This window comes from Mus caroli, unplaced genomic scaffold (genome assembly GCF_978045245.1).
Source record: "Mus caroli unplaced genomic scaffold, Mus_caroli_1 scaffold_9, whole genome shotgun sequence".
Lineage (NCBI taxonomy): Eukaryota > Metazoa > Chordata > Mammalia > Rodentia > Muridae > Mus > Mus caroli.
Window position 1 is genome coordinate 88,361,662 of NW_028227264.1, and position 18,411 is coordinate 88,380,072.

Below are 18,411 nucleotides of genomic sequence, written 5' to 3' on the forward strand. Positions count from 1 at the left end.
ATAGATAGTTCATAACTTCTTCACACACATGGCCATTCATAGCTCAAATGCGTATTGTATACGCTAGCTTCTGTTGTCTTGTGTCGGTTTGCATTTCACTCTCCCTTAGTGGATTACCAAGCTGATTTAGAGAAATAAAAACAGTCAGTATCAGTTATCTGTCATTGAACAAATAATGATTTTTTTTTAAATCCCACATTACCCTTTTTCTTTCAGAAGAATCATGTTTTAAACTATAAATTGCATCCTGTGGAAGTTGGTGGAACTGATAACCCCGCCTTCAACCACGTTGAGCTGAACTTCACAGATCACAGCGGCAAGATCAATGGGACTCGCTTGTGAAGCATCTCCAGGGCTAGATGACATTGTATAATGTCTGTTTTGTTTTTGTTTTAAAACATGTTTTAGGATAGTTGGATCAGATCAGTTTTTTCCTATCATGACTGTTTTTGGAAGATATATTTTATTAAAGCCGAATTCCGGTTTGGCTTACTTTATACACTGATTTATTGATGCTCCCCTGGAGTTAGGAGTTTCAACATGAGCTCTGGTTGTGGATGTTTATGACTACTTACATGTGTGAAAGGCAAATATAGACATACACACATGGTTATTGATAATCAAAGGCATATCTTATGTTTGGGCATTACTGAAAACATTTTACATGCCTTTGGTGCTAGTATATGTATATTCTGGGAACTTTACTAGAATAATAAATCTTGGAAAGAGATTTCTTTCCTCCCCCTGAATATCCTGTTTTTAGGCAGCAGGGACAGGAGGAGGAGTAGAGCACTTCTGTGGACTTTACTTCTGGATTAGCCCATGCTATAACCTTGCCACTGAGTCTGCTTCTGAATGGGTAAATAGCAGCATCCTGCCTAGGATACACTAGGTACCCAACAATCAAGTTCATCTTTAATGCATTCTTGTGCCTGTTTTTCCTCTGCTGAGATTCCTAACGATTGCCAAGTACAGTGCTTGTCATAGACTATAGACTATTGACTACAGATTATAGACCATTGGCTGTAGACTATCAACTATCGACTATCCACTATAATTTTTAATCTTTATTCCCAACTTCTGTTCTATTAACCTTACTTTTGTAGAGCATGCTACCTGGACTTAACTGTACTACCAGCTTCTTGCTTATTGTCCTGGGTTTAGATATGTCTTGAGACAGCCAATATAAACTATGTCACCTCTTCCCTTCAGTCCCCAGATCCCAGCCTGTGCTAACACATGCTTTTTGTGTATTGGGTAACCCAAGGACATTAAATATTTGAAAACAGTGAAGTCCCATGGAATCACACAATTGCTTTTAATGCTGTTAAGTTGAATTACTAATTCATATAGCTAAAGAACTTCATATGGAAGTTTTTTTCACATGTTTCAGGTTATTAAATACATGCTTTGTTCTAGTTTCTAAGACTTCAAGCAGTAATTTCAAAGTTCTTAGTCATTTATTTGGCTACATTCATAGCTACAACTTGTGTTACAGAGTTTCATTGATAACTTATTTTTCTAAAATACCCACATTAGATATTGCTTAAAAATTTTTAACATTTTCAATATTTTAAGAAGAGAAATACTGATATTTTAAAAATAATTTATAATTTTATACATATTTGTGATCTATTATATTTGAAGGCCATACTATTTACTTTTAAAGGCTCTTAACTGACAATAAAAACTAAAATACCAAAAATATTAGCATTTATCTGAAACAAAGAGATTTATATGCCATTTGAATCAACTATGTATTCATGTATTTCTTATGTATATAGATCTATTTATTGATTACTATATTTGTAAACAAAAATCAAGTTTTGTGACTATCTTGCAGTACTCTAATGAGCATGGTTATGTAATTTTATATATGTAATCTTATATAACTATGATTTGAAGTATAGTTATTTATTAGATGATTCTGAAAAAAATATAACATATACATATACATATACATATACATATACATATACATATACATATACATATACATATACATACACACACACAAAATGCTTCAGTTTTGGCAATGAGAATCAGGTTATTTGATTAACTTTTTCTTTGATCTGACTGCACAAAGGAAGTGGTATTCCAAACGAGTTTGTCAACTTCCTGTAAGACAAAGTATATCCTGTGAGATTTGGAAATATCAATGTCTTATTTTTACAAATGCACAGGAATGCCAGATAGAATTCTTAAAGTCAAAAGATGTTGCTATTACTTAAAAAGTATTTGTTAAAACATGGAACTAATATAAATATGAGTGATATATCAGCATATTATAATGTAAAGTAAATAATCTTTTCTTAGTTTTATTAAAACACAAAAATTTTAAAGGAAGAAAACAATTGCACAGGTTGTCTGTCAGTGTCTTGCTGCTCACAAGTATGCCTTTGACTTTGCCCTTTATTCCTTTTAATGCTGATATAAGAATGAGGCTGCCCACCTCACAAAAGTAGTGTGAAAGACCTGAGTTTTGACAGACCAGGATTTCATTAACTCAAGTGATTTGAGGCAAATATAATTTGCTAGTTTTTCTTTTTTTTGAACTAAGAAGAATCTTTACTATCATGAAGTAAAAAAAAAAAAAAACAAAAAACCTTCCCTAAAAAATATGTGCCACAGGAGTAAAATCACATTTGAGAATCAACAGGAAAGACTATAAACCTTAAATAAAGACATGGCTCAGTCCTGTTCACCCTACAGAGAGGTGAAAACTTTATAGGTCAGGTGTAAAACATCACAGAGTCATGTTATCAGTAAGGGGATTGTTTGCATGCTCTCTTTTTGCTCTTAAGACCAGTAGTTACCAACATGGGCCATTGTGTTTCTCTGGTGACCTGTGGAGACATTTAAGTGTCCCCAATGAGAGTGCTGGTGCCATGTATGGAATTAGGTTCAGGAAAGTACCATTAGCACTCTGGATAACGACCACATACTTTCAGAGGAGTCTGAAATGTGAACACATTTTCACAAGTAGTGGGTAATTATTTAGACCAGTCTTTGGCCAGCTCAGCTCCTTTACGTGGTTTCTAATATGGCCCCTACATTAGGATGTTATGAAATACATGACTACTAAGATCTCTGAACTTCATCTTACTTATGAAGAGCACACGTCATGTGGCTTGTTTCATGAAATCAGCTGAACATATGATGTAGACACATTGGGTAGGGCTGAGGTTGAGAAACACTGAACAACTCTGTGAACTGACTCTTGGAGGAAACTGAATCTTCCCATGAAGATTGTTGATTAGGAGGCAACCAAGGTAAAGGGCTGTGGTTCAGCGGTAAAACTCTTACTGAGCTTGTGCAAGATCCTAGGCTTCCTTCCCAGCATCACTGAGAACGGAGGCAACCCATTGCATGACCGTTTAGCTCTTAAAAACACCTTGGATGCATTTAGAGTCAACTTTTGTACCACTGTTTGTGGAAAGATTGGGAAAGTTGAATATTTTTATGTAAAATATGGTTACAAACTTATTTTTTTTTTCAATTTGCCGATTAAAATTTCCATAAAAATTGTTGCAGTTATCTGTTCTTGGAGTAAGAATCTGACTGGATATAATGAGCATTATCAAAGGCATTTCCAGCCTACTTACTCCGTAAGGGACTCTCTTGAAGTAAATGCTGTGTCTACGTCATAAATTATGAAAGCAAACGGAATTGTACAGCTTTGTCATCGGGGACCATTTTATATTTTAATTAACATTGTATGTGAAGGCAGAAATGCTGTGGTTTGCATGCTGGCTGGCTGTACCTCAAACAGCCGTGATTGAAAGCTTGGTTCACAGGGCAGCACTCCTGGGAGACAGCCGAGGCTGTGGGAAGCAGGGCCCAGTGCATGTCTTTAGATCATAAGCATCGATGCCCTCAGAAGTGATTATTGTGTGTATACCATCATCCTTACTTCTGTTTCTGATGTGTTAAAGCTCTGACCACTTGCTTCTCTCCCTGTCCCAGCTATGATGAGTCACTTTTGTCAGAGGCTGAAGCACACGGCCACTTCAGCTATGCCTTGAACTTTGAGAACTGTGAGCTCAACCAACCTTGCCCTTTTAAACATTTAATTGACTTGGGTATTTCATTGTAGTAATGTGAAACTCACTAATAACAAAGGCCACAAAACAGGTAGAATAAAGGGTCTATAATCCAGAGGAGGAACCCTTGCCTAGCATTCAAAAGATTTGACGTAACATAAACAACATAAAAATACAAAAAGGGGCAAACTTTTCTGTATCAACTTCAAGTTTTAGTTAAGAAAAATTAAAAATTTGTGTGAATAATTGCTGGTAGTAGCAGGACTTCAGATTAGTGTCAGAAACACCAAATCTGAACATTTTCATCTTCTTGAAAATAAAAATGCCATTTGAAATTTTAAAGTTAATGTTTTCATCTCAAAGCTATAATTTGCTTGCTGTAAAATTCAGTGGTACAAAAGATGACCATGGTTATACTCAACTGCCTAATTTGGAAAAAATGTCCTGCAAACAGTTGCCAAGTCTCCTGTTTGGCAAGAACTTCCTTTTCTTTGGTCACTTTGGGTCATTCATTGGATTGAAGGACCTATTTGCTCCCTGCCCAATCATAGGGTGAGCAAAATTCCAATTTTTCCAGAGAGGGGAATTCCATGTGACTTTTTTCACTCTGAAAGTGAGATGAGATCTTTGCGATTTAATTTCATCAAGCCAAAGGATACTTTGAGAAGTACCAATTTTATCCTTCATTCCTGTTTCATGAGCACTCCTTTTTCTCATTTTAAAAATTCCCATTTTACCTCCCTCTTTTTTAGGCAAACTCACCTCAAAGGGCACTGAGTACCGGTTGAGAGTGTTTACTCACGGTGTTCCCATCCACTTCTGTGCAGGGAGATTTAGAATCCTCTTCTGCTTTCCTCTGCTCCCCTTTTGTCCCCTGGATGACCCACAGTGGCTACTTCACAGTCTGTCCTAGCCTGTGTCGGCATCACCTGGATGGGCTGGGCTGTACTCCTGCTTTCTGATTAGGCAGCACTGGCACAGAGCCCTGGATTTAAAGTCTCCGTTTCTCGAGGGAGATTGTGGTTCCGGTCTGTGAATCACATACTGAAGATGGTGCTGCTAATCCACAGTGACCTCTTTGGAAGCTCAATCTGATGACTCTCTTGACTCAAGAGTTGCCATGTCCTCCTTGTATAATAAAGCCCACACCCTCCAGTCAGAGTTTTTGTTGTTTTTTTGTTTGTTTGTTTGTTTTTCTGAGACAGGGTTTCTCTGTATAGCCCTGGCTGTCCTGGAACTCACTTTGTAGACCAGGCTGGCCTTGAACTCAGAAATCTGCCTGCCTCTACCTCCTAAGTGCTGGGATTAAAGGCTTGCGTCACCACCGCCCGGCAAGTCAGACTACTGTGCTGTCACTTTCTGTGTAACACAGAGAAGTCCCTATGCACGCTACACACTCCTGTTTTCTCCTTACTTTAAATGCTCTCCTCTTACATGGGCATCCCAACAAATACCTTTGAAACAAATAGTTGCTCAGCTGTTAGAAGCTAGTAGCATGTATCTCATTTCCCTTTCTTCTGTTTCTTTGGGTGGTTTTATCTTGTACTTACCGACACCTTTAGCAATTTCAACATACTTCACACATGTAGGATGCACTCAGCTATCTCTTCAGAGGTACACACTACTCTATTTCTGTACTGGGATGTTTTCTGTTAGCTCGTGTTTTCCCTCCCAGCTCCAAGCTCCCAGAATAACAACTCCAAGACTTATATTTATTTACAAATGCCTAGGCCAAAGCTTCGCATATTCTCCAACTAGCTCGTAATTTAATATTTTGTTTATTCTGAGTTCTCCCATGTGGCTAGTTACCTCTGCTCAGCTTTCATGAGTCTGTCCTCCTTAAGGGTCCTGGGGACAATCCTCTGTGCTCCTCTCTATCCCAGAATCCTTTGTTCTTACTGGAATTCCCACCTCCTATTTCCTGCCTAAGCTAATAGGCCAACAGCATTTTTTTTATTGACAGGTGAATGGTTTTATAGAGTACACAAGACATTATCTTTACATTATCTCTACACATTTGTAATGTTTTGTTCATGGGAAGGGGCAGCCATTCCAGTTACCTTCCTGACCTCTCTCTGACCCTTTGTTCTTCAACTGCTCACAGAAACAAGGAACAACTACAGAGCTCAGCCAATTTGAATGAGGGGTTAGTCCTAGGACTTGGAGATAACCACAGACTTTCTCCACTTAGGAGCTGCTGCTTGAAAGATGTAGACCCCACCTCCTTGCACAAATCATCTTTATCCCTCAAGCCTGGATCAGCACACCCGGCCTCAAGGTTATTGAACTGCTTGGGGGACTCTGTAGCAGTCATATGGGTCAGTTTCTGGATTATTACAAGTGTTTTTTATTAAAATGTCACTCTCCAGCTAAGGTATTCTTTGGTCTCTACCTAATATTGCAAGTTCCTTCGCAACACTTCCTAGCTACTTTCTAACGTTAGCTCTCTTTAGTCACTGTGTTAGTCAGTTTTCTATTTCTGTAACAAATACCCAAGTTAAATAAGAGGTATATTTTGGTACGCAGGTTTTAGTGCAAGTTTTGGGCCCATGTTAAGGCAAGATATAGCAGGTAGCCCATGGTCAATCAAGTTGTTCATCTCATGATGGAGATGAAACTGTGTGTGTGTGTGTGTGTGTGTGTGTGTGTGCGCGCGCGCGCGCTGGCTTCTGACAATACTCTTCAGGAGCTTATTGCCTAGTAGGACCCACAGTGCTGGGACAGAGGGTAGGAAGCATGGGGGAACCTATTACAGTCCCATCATCACCCATACAAAGCCACATGTGATTCTCAGGTTCAAAGGGCAGGCTCCCTAGAGCTTTGGATCTGTTCTCCAGTTACAACACTCACTGACTCCACTATGGTTATTTTCAGTGGGTTTGTGGAAGAGTCACTCTACCAGCCAAGCTTAGATTGGCAACAACCTGCTGAGCCAGAGAAGAAGAATATCCATCAGATCCCAGATTAGGCAAGAATTTTCCTCTTAGAATGAGTCCGAATTCAGACAGTAGGTCCCTTCTCAAGATAATTCCTGGCTAAAGCACCATGAGGGTTTGCTGGGAGATGAAATGAATTTCTTTTCCAAAGCAGATTCATGCTTCTTATCTATTTAGAGCACAAAGCTGAAAACCTCTCAGTACTCTCTAACACACAGAATTGCCCAAACCTGCACCGATATCTGCTTTTCCTTTCTCTTTTGTTTTCTGTGCTATCTCAGAACTCTGTTTTTATTACTTTTTTTTTTTCATTTCCCATTTTTTTTTCATTAGGTATTTTCTTCATTTACATTTCAAATGCTATCCCAAAAGTCCCCCATACCCTCCCCCCTCCCCTACCAAAGAACTCAAGAAGGTGGACTCCAGAAAATCAAATAACCCCATTAAAAATGGGGCTCAGAGTTAAACAAAGAATTCTCACCTGAGGAATACCAAATGGCTGAGAAGCACCTGAAAAAATGTTCAACATCCTTAATCATCAGGGAAATGCAAATCAAAACAACCCTGAGATTCCACCTCACACCAGTCAGAATGGCTAAGATCAAAAATTCAGGTGACAGCAGATGCTGGCGAGGATGTGGAGAAAGAGGAACACTCCTCCATTGTTGGTGGGATTGGAAGCTTGTACAACCACTCTGGAAATTAGTCTGGCAGTTCCTCAGAAAACTGGACATAGTACTTTTTTCTAAAAGAACTGAAGCTTCCATTTTCTACTGTTGAATTTCAGTGTTATACTGTGGTTGTGCATCTTTTTTTTTTTTTTTTTTTTTTTTAGTTTTTTTTGAGACAGGATTTCTCTGTGTAGTCCTGGCTGTCCTGGAACTCACTCCATAGACCAGGCTGACCTTGAACTCAGAAATCCACCTGCCTCTGCCTCCCAAGTGTTGGGATTAAAGGTGTGTGCCACCACTGCCTGGCATGGCTGTGCACTTGATCTTCGATGACCCGTTGCTCTGTGGGGAAGAGAAGCAGATGAGTGTTGGGCTTCATTCAGCCACCTGTGAAACCCTTGGAAAATCAAACTGCTTATTTCTGAACCCCATCCTAGTATCTTCACTGTTTTCCTTCCAGAGTTGCTCATACCTGATTCCATGAGCTTTTGTGAAGGTAGTTGTTATTCAAGTGGCTGCTCCATTTGGCATCCCAATGGAGGACCTTAGCTGCCATCTTGCCTTGCCCTACATTTTAACAAGTAACCCACTTTTTACTGAATGACTTCAATTCTTTTTAATGGTGATAAGCTGAAGACCAAGATTTTTATGTCTGGCCTTTGGGGGTTTCTTCAGATCCAAATTTATAGCAGACCATTGTATGTTGCCCTTTGTTAAAAGCAATGATTCAAGAGAGAAGCATGTTTGAGTCTTTTATTTCAACAGTTGAATTAGTATTAAAACCAAAGCTGCACTCATTGTGGACTGGAGTAGAATTTTGGGTATGGGCATGTTAAAAGATTTAGCACTGAACAGATTTTGCTATTCATTAAAACACCTGTATTTTTTTTTCTTTTCCTCTCTTTTCTTTTTAACATCATCCTATTAACACATGTAAAACTTTGAGATTCAGTATTAGGTAAACTGGCACCACACTTAGCTATGTCCTCCAAACATCCATTACCAATACTTCCAATAGGAGAGTGATGAACCAAGGCCCCTAAGTCTTCATCATTGAGTTTAGTGCCTAATAAAGAAGATAAACACCAAGAAATCACACAGAAGTGTGATGAGCATCTGGAGCCCTCAGCATGCCTACCACATAGGATAAGAAATAATAAAATGAGGTACTAGGAATTACAACAAAGGATCAAGCCCATTCAAAGACCTTTGCTCTGACCAAGGTGAGGTAAAAGCCAAGAAGTGTTATTAGCTATCAACAAGGAAGTAAGAACAGACTGGTTTAGGCAGAGGTAACGAGAATGTTCAAAAGCTTATCAGGCAGCAGAATGTACTAGAGTATGGATAAAAGGTAGAATTCTAGGAGATAGGCAGTGCCCAGCCTTTGAAGCATCATGGTAAAGAGTTTATATTTCATCCCTACTGGAATAGAAAGTCATTCAAAAGTTTCAAATAGAGTACCCTATAGGGAAAATGTTTTGTATTGAATAATATAAGCAGTAACTGAGATCTCGACTGCGTGCTGCTTCCCACCTAGCTTCCTACCAAGAGGCTAACCTCTAAACAAGCCGACAAAACTAGTTAAGCTTAGCTGAACTGTAGACTCTATTCAAGTGGTTACAGTTCAGTTCACAAAAGATTGATCGCATTAGTGTTTTCAAAATGTCATCTATTGTATCACTCTATTGCACCGTGGTGTTGTTTCTATTCACAGAGGCAATACCACTAGGTACTTGCTAAAAGCTGAGGTTCTGGTGCACACTAGACACCTTGATTCAGCACGTCTCAGTTGATTCTAATGCATGTTAAAAGCTTGAGAATGACAAAACCAGACACTAACTAGTAGGAAAAACAAACTAGACCTGTGATTTGTAAGCAGAGTAGATATTAATGTTTCATTAAAATTTCTTTTGTGCCGGGCGTGGTGGCGCACGCCTTTAATCCCAGCACTCGGGAGGCAGAGGCAGGAGGATTTCTGAGTTTGAGGCCAGCCTGGTCTACAAAGTGAGTTCCAGGACAGCCAGGGCTATACAGAGAAACCCTGTCTCGAAAAACCAAAAAAAAAAAAAAAAAAAATTTCTTTTGTTTTGTTAGTAGCATTTATGTGTGCATATTGGTCTTTAGACTATCAAAATGATTACAGGTTCTTAATTAATGAGGTCTGAGTGAAGGAAAGTTGAAGATTGCCTCCTGGAGTGTTGGGCAGTGGGCATGGGGGAATAAAGGGAGTTGGAGAAAACCCATGTACCACCAGAGTTCCAGTGCTCTTGGCAGGTGGACGAGGAAGACTGCCGCACACTTTCCACTTGGCCCCCGGTGGGTGTCTGGCTGTGGGAAGCCATGGAATCCCAGCTCATGGAGGGGGGTGGACAAGGGGCAGTCCTAGGTAACAGGTTCTCAGTCTCAGGCATCCCAGACACTACTGGACACTGTGGAAGAGCTGAGAACAAAATGGGGGACCCCAGGAATGGCTCAGTCAGCCTAGGGGCCAAAGGGAGGAGAGGGAGTGCTGGATGGTCCCCACATGGGTGAGAATCATGGGTCTGGTCCATGGCTGGAATGCAGGAAGGCCCCCCACCTCTTGTTAGGGAAAAACCTATCCCATTTTTCAAGCATGGTGGCCTTGATGATCAGAGACAGTCTGTGGTTTTAGTGCTTTATTGTAGAAAGGCAGGGAAAAGAGAGAAGGTAAAAGGAAAGAGAGGGAGCCCAGACCCATCAGAATGATAATGTCAAAAACTCAGGAGATGGCAAATGCTGCTAAATTTGTGGAGCAAGGGGAACATTTGCAGTCCACTGCTGGTGGGACTGCAAACTTGTACAATTTGGCAGTTTCTCAGAAGATTGGAGATAGTTCTACTTCAAGATTCAGCTATACCATTCTTGGGCATATACCCAAAAGATGCACCACCATCCTACCAGGACACTGCTCAACTATGTTCATAACAGCTCTATTCATAATAGCTAGACACTGGAAACAACCTAGATGTCCCTTAACTGAAGAACGGATAAAGAAAATGTGATTCATTTACACAGTGGAATATTACTTAGCCAATAAAAAAAAAAAACAAGGGCATCATCAATTCCACAAGCAATTGGAGGGGACTAGAAAATATCATCCTGAGTGAGGTAACACAGACCCAAGAGGACATGCATGGAATGTACTCATAAGTAAATATTATCCACAAAGTACAGGATAGCCATGCTGTAATCAACAGATCCAAAGAAGCCAAATAAGGGGGCCTAAGGCAGGATGGTTGAATCTTTCTTAGAAGGGGAAACAAAATAGATACTGGAGGTCGATGGAAGGGGGGAACTGAGTGGAAGAGGGGATGGGGAAGGGAGCAGGTGGATGGGGGATCATATGTAGAGAGAACAGGGGAGAGAGAAAGGGGATTGGCAGTGGGGGGCAATCTCTAGGACTTGCTAGAGACTTGGGATGGGAGGAGACCCCAGAACATCTATGGGGGTGATTCTAGCTGAGACTCCTAGCTATGGGAGATATGGATCCTGAAGTGACTACTTCCTGTACCCAGGCAGGACTCTCAATGGAGGGATAAGGACAACAACCCACCCATAAAACTTTCTAACCAAAATGTGTCCTGACTACAAGATGTGTAGGGACAAAGACAGAGTATGGACTGAGGTAATGGCCAACCAGTGACTGTCCCAAATTGAAACTCATCTCATGGGCAAGAACCAACCCCTGACACTATTAATGATACTCTGTTATGCTTCCTTATCAATTAGCCAGCTGTCCCATGCTTTGTCCAAACATGCAGCGTTGCTGCTCAGTTTACACTACACAAAACTAGCAGCAGCCTCTTTGTAGAATCTGGTTACACTGTGGATTCTAGTGTTTATGACATAGAAAGGTATGCTGCAGGATACCAAAAGAGAAAAGTTAACACTAACCCAACCACAAAACCTTTGATTTACAATCTGTCCTGTCTGTATGCTAGGGCAATGGTGGCATAAATCTTATGGAAGTAACCAGTTTATGTCTGATCAAACTTAAGGACCATTCAGCAAGATGGAACTGATATTTGATACTACTTGGATGACCAAGAGCCAGAATCTAGATAGCTCAGAGACCTAGAGTAAAACTAAGTACTACTGGTCTAAAAAAATAGGAATAAGATGATTCCTAATAATATAATGCTATGCTTTATTCAGTCATCATCAGAGAGGCTTCGTCTTTCAGCAGATGAGAATAAATACAGAGACTCATAGCAAGACATTATGCAGAGAAAGTGAGAGATGGAGAGAGAGAGAGCTAGCAAGAGGGAGACAGAGAGACAGAGACAGAGAGGCAGAGACAGACAGACAGAGAGAAAGAGAGACAGAGATAGAGACAGAGACAGACAGACAGACCTTGGAATACACAGCTCTAAGCATGATGTCTCCATCAAATCTCTCTCCTTGGGGACCAGAGAACTCTGTGGAAGGGAAGGCAGAAAGAATTGGGGAAGCAGAGGGCACAGAGAACACCAGGAGATTAAGGTTCTCTAAACCAACTGAGCAAAGCTCATGTGAACTCACGGAGACTGAAACAGCATGCGCAGATCCTACAGGGGTCTGCAGCATGCACAGGTCCTACAGGGGTCTGCGAGGATTAATATTTCACTACCCCGACTGTCTGATCAGAGAGAGCTCCAGATAGTCTAAGAAATGGCTGAAATTCTCATCTATCCAAAGTCCCCAATGACCACCTGTTTCTAACTCAGCCCAGGAGAGTCTAGGTCTACCCTTTGCTGGACGTGATGATGGAGGGCACTTTTACCTCTAAGTTGACAACACAGATGAACACACACTCAGAAGCAGCTATGGAAAGTGGTGGCTGTAGTATCAGTGTGTCACCCAAATGTTTGCACACTGAAAGCCTGTGTCTTGTGCTAGTTTTGATACCATGATGCCTGGGAACTAGTGAAGTATTATTAGGTCAATGATAAAGATGAATGGAATTTTTGTGGACTTAGGGATCTGTGATACCGGACTGTTACCAGAAATAAATGAGCCAAACTCCTGAATTTCTGTGACATCTTCTCTTGCCAGGTTGTCTGTCTTTCTGCACACAGCTGCTTCCCTTTTTGCTGTTCTACCATCCTGTCACGAATGGTGGCTTCCCCAACAGTGGCCAAACCCGCCACCCAAGCTTGAAATTTCAATCTTTAAAAACTGTAATCTAACTAAAACTCTCTTCTTTATAGAGTGTCCAGCCTTCAGGTTATTTTTGTTTGTTTGTTTGGTTGGTTGTTTTTTTTTGTTGCTGTTGTTGTTACAGAAACACAGAATATGAGCATATAAACTTGACCATAGTAATCATTTCATGCTAGTCATATGATGATATAAAATGGTGAACACCTCCAGTACATGCAAGGAAAATGAATTGGAAAGATTCTGCATCTCTGGAAGTAGAGTAATAATTAAACCATATTTCCTGCCCCACCAACTCCTCAGGCAGGTTGTGTTTCTTCAGAATTAGTATGCTATTTTAACACACAGGGACATAAAAACATTTTAAGTATCAATGATTAAATTTCCTGTTCCCCCTGCGTATGGTGCCAGTAGTATTTTCAAACTCTTCCTATTGATTTTTTAAGCAATTTGCTCTGTGCCCTGAGAAGACACTATGGAAGCTAAATGTAAGGGAGGAACAGCACCCTTAGGGAGAGAGAATTTGCCAGTGATGATGTAGTAGGAGTGAGGAAGCTTACATTAGAAATCACACCGTGTTAACCCTTTTATTCCAGGAGAAAAATACAACAGAAGTTCAGAAGAGCCAGCTGAAAATATTCCATGTGCATAAATTTATTTTAAACTCTATTGTGTCACATTATACAAGCAATTAAACATGGCTTCATGTTGGTGACTCTTTAAATGTGAAAATTCATCATTCATGTCAGTACTGTTTTTTATTTTTTTATTTTTTTTTGGCTATTTACAAGTAAGGAATTCTTATGTACTTAATATACCTCTGCATTTGTATGTACATATGTAGGAATACATGTCTATACATATGTACACACAGAAATACATCTATGGCCATCCACATAGCTATAGATATGTCATATAGAATAATCTCTTCAGAAAGATCTGAACTTAAAAAGAAAGAAAAAGTTGTAAACAGGGTCTTCTCTGTGTCATTTGGTGATGTAGAATAGGACATTCTAGGAATGTTTCCAGGTGTCCAAATACCCTTTTTAAGCCCAGTGTCTGTAAAATTCACATGGGATAGAATGCAAAAAAGGTAGCAAACAGGCTAAAAAAACAGGCCCAGTATACAAGTCTCCCCTTGGTTTTAAAAACTTGAGAATGTAACTGCCCATAACGTGCATGCTTGCTCGGTCAAGAATGGTCTATGGATAGATAGCAATTGTGTGCTGGACTGCAGCGTGATTTCACAACAGCGGGACTCCACCTCAGTCGGCCATCTCCTCGCTGCCGCCCTGTCTGCGGCTGCGCGGCGGTGTCCGCAGCATGCACTGCGCGTGCGCTGCTGGTCATTCACTTGAATGTGCTTTTTTGCACTGCCAGAAGTAAACAAAATTCAGGTCTTTCGCCCGAAAATCAGCTGTCACCTGGAAAGATAAAAGACACCAGGATCATACACACTTAGACCACCTCTACACCGCAGTGCACCATAGCTCGAGAACTTACCGTATGTCAAAGGCATTCAAAGAACTAGGAACCCCAAAAGAGGTAAAGGAAGGTAAAACATTATGTCTGCTTTATGACATATGAGTCAGAGAAACAATCTAAAATAGTATGAATCCTGGGGGTTCTTGTGGGAATAGAGGCAGACAAAAAACATGCTTTCCAATATAAATGAGAGGTAGGCAGAAAACTCCAAGATGAGTCACTTGCCTTGCAGCCCAGTCTCTAAGGACAAGGACAAGCACCTGTGCCTTGGTTTATGGCCACTGGAATTTTCAGGGGCAATTCTCCATGGTGATGTCCTTTGCCCTCCACACCCAAAGCTATTGGATACACTCAGTCATTCTTCTCCATAGAAGACTCAGTGAGGTAGGTGATTAGAACCAGTCAGGGGCTAGGAGGTAGAACGCACACTAGACTCCCAGAAAGTGAAAACCAGAATGTCTCTCCCACCCCACCCCGTGCATTACCCCCTACCCCTGCCTCTTTACTTTCCTGCACATAGAAACCAAGTCCATGTGCCAGACCATATGCAGAAAGAATGTGAAAGGCAGATATGGAATCTAGCTGGCTACACCATGGTGCTTAACAGTAAGACACAGGCTGGAGAGCATTCTACAGTGTGTTAGTGCTTGGTAAATGCCACACGGGCATTTCCTCATTTGAGCTGCTTATCAGCTCTGCTCAACAGGTAGACCAACAAGTTTGTAATTTACCCCCAGGCACAGCCAGAGAGCAGTCATTGGAAATGGCAGAATTATTTCGTTTGTTATGGAACCTAAGTCTGGGGTGAGAGTTCAGGGGTTGATTCCTGCAGGATTTAGTTCTATCTTATTTCCCCCACATCCAGCCTCCTGTTAAAGTCATAATAACCTGTCCGGCTGATGTATCTCTGTAGATACTGTTACAGTTAGTCAACAGGGAGTTCCTTTTCTCTGTATCTCATTTTTCCTTTGGAGGTAGAATTTGAAAAAAAAAAAGCCTCAAAGTTTTTGCTCAAATAATGAAGAGAATGTTAAGGAACACGAAAGGCCAAAGGACTCCCCTCCTGCCATAATATTAGTCTCATGGACTATAAGTAACACATTATAGAGGAAATGAAGGCCCAGAGAAGCTAGGTGACAGGTCTGACATCATATAACTGGTAACTGACTAGGAAGATTCAGAGCTTTTCCTATTGGCCAGGATGTGTGGTGGCTTTGTTGAGTTTTCATGAAACGTATAAGGCTTCACTTTATCTGACGTTTATTAATTGAATGTACCCTTATTAGGTTCCACAGGCCTCACACTAACTAGTTGGAAGAATTAGAATTTTAATCCATACAGCTTTCCCTAGTGAGCTTACTACTGTGTTGAGAAAGCCTGAAAGCTGTTGAGGACCACTGATGGAACAATATAAATTGGTATTTATCTCTTAGCACATTGCTGATGGTAGGGACCAGAGGTGTTAAGTCTGAATGGACTGAGGGGTCTAGAAAACCTCAGAAGGTGTGGTGTGATACAAAAAGCCAGCTGGAAAGACATGAGTGTGTGATAGAGGGATGTTGGCTATTGGGGAGGGGAGATGCAGACTCTGACCAAGAGGAAGGGGACACTTGTACTGGGGATAGAAGGAGAACAACCTGGCTAGAGCAGAAAGAAGAGGAAGGTGTAGCTTACCTAGGCAAACATATAAAGACCCTGTCTCCAGGCCAGAATCTGGCAGGGAAGGAGAAGGTAGCCAGGCCACGTGGGAGGAAGGATTTAGTTGCAGTGATTAGCTGGTTTTGGAAGCATCTAAGTAACTTATTTTGACCCTTGTTAGCAAACTCTCTACACTCTGTTTCTGGGTGTTTGAAGCATCTGCTCTGCACCTGACCTGGATGTGGCTTCCCCTTGGGCACAATGGTCACCTACCTTGTCATGGCCACTCATTGTGATGTGCTTTTCCGTTCTTCTTCCTCTCCTTCCGTTCTTTCTGGAGGCGCTCCAGCTCAGCCTCATACATCATCTCCTGGATCAAGTACTTCTCTCTCCTCATCCGGTCCCTTAGATCTTTCGGGAGGTCTGGTATCAGATAGGAAATGAGGTGCTTTATACAAAACACGAGGTGCTAAAAAACACAACAGAAAAACACAGCAGAATCAGAAGGAGGGGTTGGGACCTGGGATGTGGGGGGAGTGGGAAGAGGCTGGAGGAGGCATGCACTGAAAGGACAAAGGGTAGGTGAGAACTGAACTTGGTTTGTTGACACCATCTAGGGAGGAGGAACAGGGGCTGAGGGCCAGCTGAGGAGAGATGTTCAAAGCAAAGAAGACCAGGAAAACAGAAACCCAGGAGCAAATCCTGACTCAGCAGCTTTCATTGCTTAGGAGACGACCTGAGCATAGGCCATTTAACCTGCACAAACCAGTCACACTATAAAAATTAGAATTAGTTTGAAGATTCTGTGTAGATTGCTAAGTGTTTGCAAAACCCAGTAAGAGTCACCCAAGGGCCTGGGGAAATGGTCATTTGGAGAAGAAAGGTTCTCTCTTTGGGTGTCACATATTTGTTACCTGAAATGTGAATGGCTGGAACTCTAGAGTCACAGTCACTTTGGTCTGTCTATGTTCTGATGACTGGTGAATTACCAGATGACAGTATGATTAAGAGTCTTTATAATTCTAAACTACTTTAATCACTATAAAGCTGTGCTGAAGGATAGCGATAAGGATTCTCCATTGATTTAAAACGAACTCAGTGACACACAGTCTGCACAAAATTCTGCCAGTCAAGAGGTTTTTCTGTATTTTTCTAATGCTTTAGATAGTTAACAATAATATACAGAAAGGGTATGGAAAGTTCTAAATGGGAAGCCACTAAGTAGCTTAATGCTACCTTTTTTTTTAATGTATGGTGTGCATGCATGTGTGTGCATGAGTGTGTGTCCACATATGTGTTTGCAGATGTGCTTGTGTGTATGCATGCAGAAGCTGCCAGTTCTCTGCATGTTGGGAGTCTTTCTCCATAATATTTCATCTTAGATTTGATTGACAGGTCTCTCATTGAGACTGGAGCTTACCGTTTGGGACAGAGTGATTAGTCAGTGAGCTCCTGGAACTCACCTGTCTTCACGTCTCTTTGGGCTGCCATTACAGGCATGTCCCACCTCTCCTTATTTTTACATTGCTACTGAGCATCCAAATGCAAGCTCTCATATTTGCCTGCAAGCTCTTTACCCATTGAGCCAACTTGAAAGTACCCTTTCCTATTTAGTTTGAAAAAAAAAGTAAGACCAGGCTAGTTTAAACATATCTGTTTCTTATTTATTTATAGACAGGATCTCCTGGGCTCAGAAATCTCTATGTTGACCAGACTGACCTAAAACTCAGAGATCTCCCTGTCTCTGCACCATTAGTGTTGGAATTAAAGGCCTGCACTACCACACATGGGAAACATTTCCTCTTTAAAGAGGGGCTGCAGATGGCTCACTGAGTTAAAGATCCTTACCACCAAGCCTGGCAAACTGAATTCCATCCCCCAGAAGGTGGAAGGAAAGAACTGACTGCAGTAAGAAGTTGCCCCCTCCTCACCAATGTGAGGCTACACATTCACATTGGCAATGGTATACATGTGTGCACACACAGTTATTGCAAAGATGTCTAAACATAGGGACTTAGGCATCAATTAGTTTATTTTCAGAGCATAAGAGCTTAATATCATCTCCCCTTGGCTGTCTGGATTGATGGGACAAAGCGATGCTAGAGTTGTCTCAAAGTTTTAAGACACTTCTAGTACAAAAAGAGGCATCTCTGGTTTTCACGAAACTGGCTCCAATATATGTGACAAGAGATGGAGTTGACTTTATAAGAGGAGTTATAGGATACAAAATTTCCTAAAAGCCTCAAAGAAAATAGATGGTACATTTTAACCAAAACATAATACAGGCAATTGCTGGGAAGACTATATTTCCTAAGTCTCTTTGACTCTTTAGGTACTGCCACAGTGATGCACACAGAGGCAACAGGTGGATCATTATGCTCAATGTCTTCCAGATCGTCTGGGAGAACCTCCTGTACCATCTTGGAGCAAGGACATCACAAACAATATCTTAGCACCTCTGGAAGCAGGGATGGGAAAACC

The 18,411-nt window shown here is 41.0% G+C and overlaps 2 protein-coding genes across 7 annotated transcripts in view; one reads left to right on the forward strand and one right to left on the reverse strand.

Annotated features, from left to right (window-relative positions):
* The window catches only part of Slc5a8 (solute carrier family 5 member 8), a 42,915-nt gene extending 40,310 nt beyond the window's left edge, over nt 1-2,605 (forward strand). The window contains exon 15 of the mRNA XM_021174959.3: nt 217-2,605. Coding sequence (XP_021030618.1) covers nt 217-342 — 126 coding nt within the window. The 3' untranslated portion in view covers nt 343-2,605. The remainder of the gene's footprint in view (nt 1-216) is intronic.
* A 10,800-nt stretch (nt 2,606-13,405) lies between these two features.
* Ano4 (anoctamin 4) overlaps nt 13,406-18,411 on the reverse strand; it is a 408,979-nt gene continuing 403,973 nt past the window's right edge. For 4 of the 6 annotated variants that reach the window (XM_029482964.2, XM_021174227.3, XM_029482962.2 and 1 more), the window contains 2 exons: nt 16,204-16,399; nt 13,416-14,231 (listed from right to left, as the gene is read on the reverse strand). In XM_029482964.2, the coding sequence (XP_029338824.1) occupies nt 16,208-16,399 (192 nt within the window). In that variant the 3' untranslated portion in view covers nt 13,416-14,231; nt 16,204-16,207. Of the gene's footprint in view, nt 14,232-16,203; nt 16,400-18,411 lie in introns of all 6 variants that reach the window. The other 2 variants (XM_029482967.2, XM_029482966.2) reach the window with 2 other exon arrangements.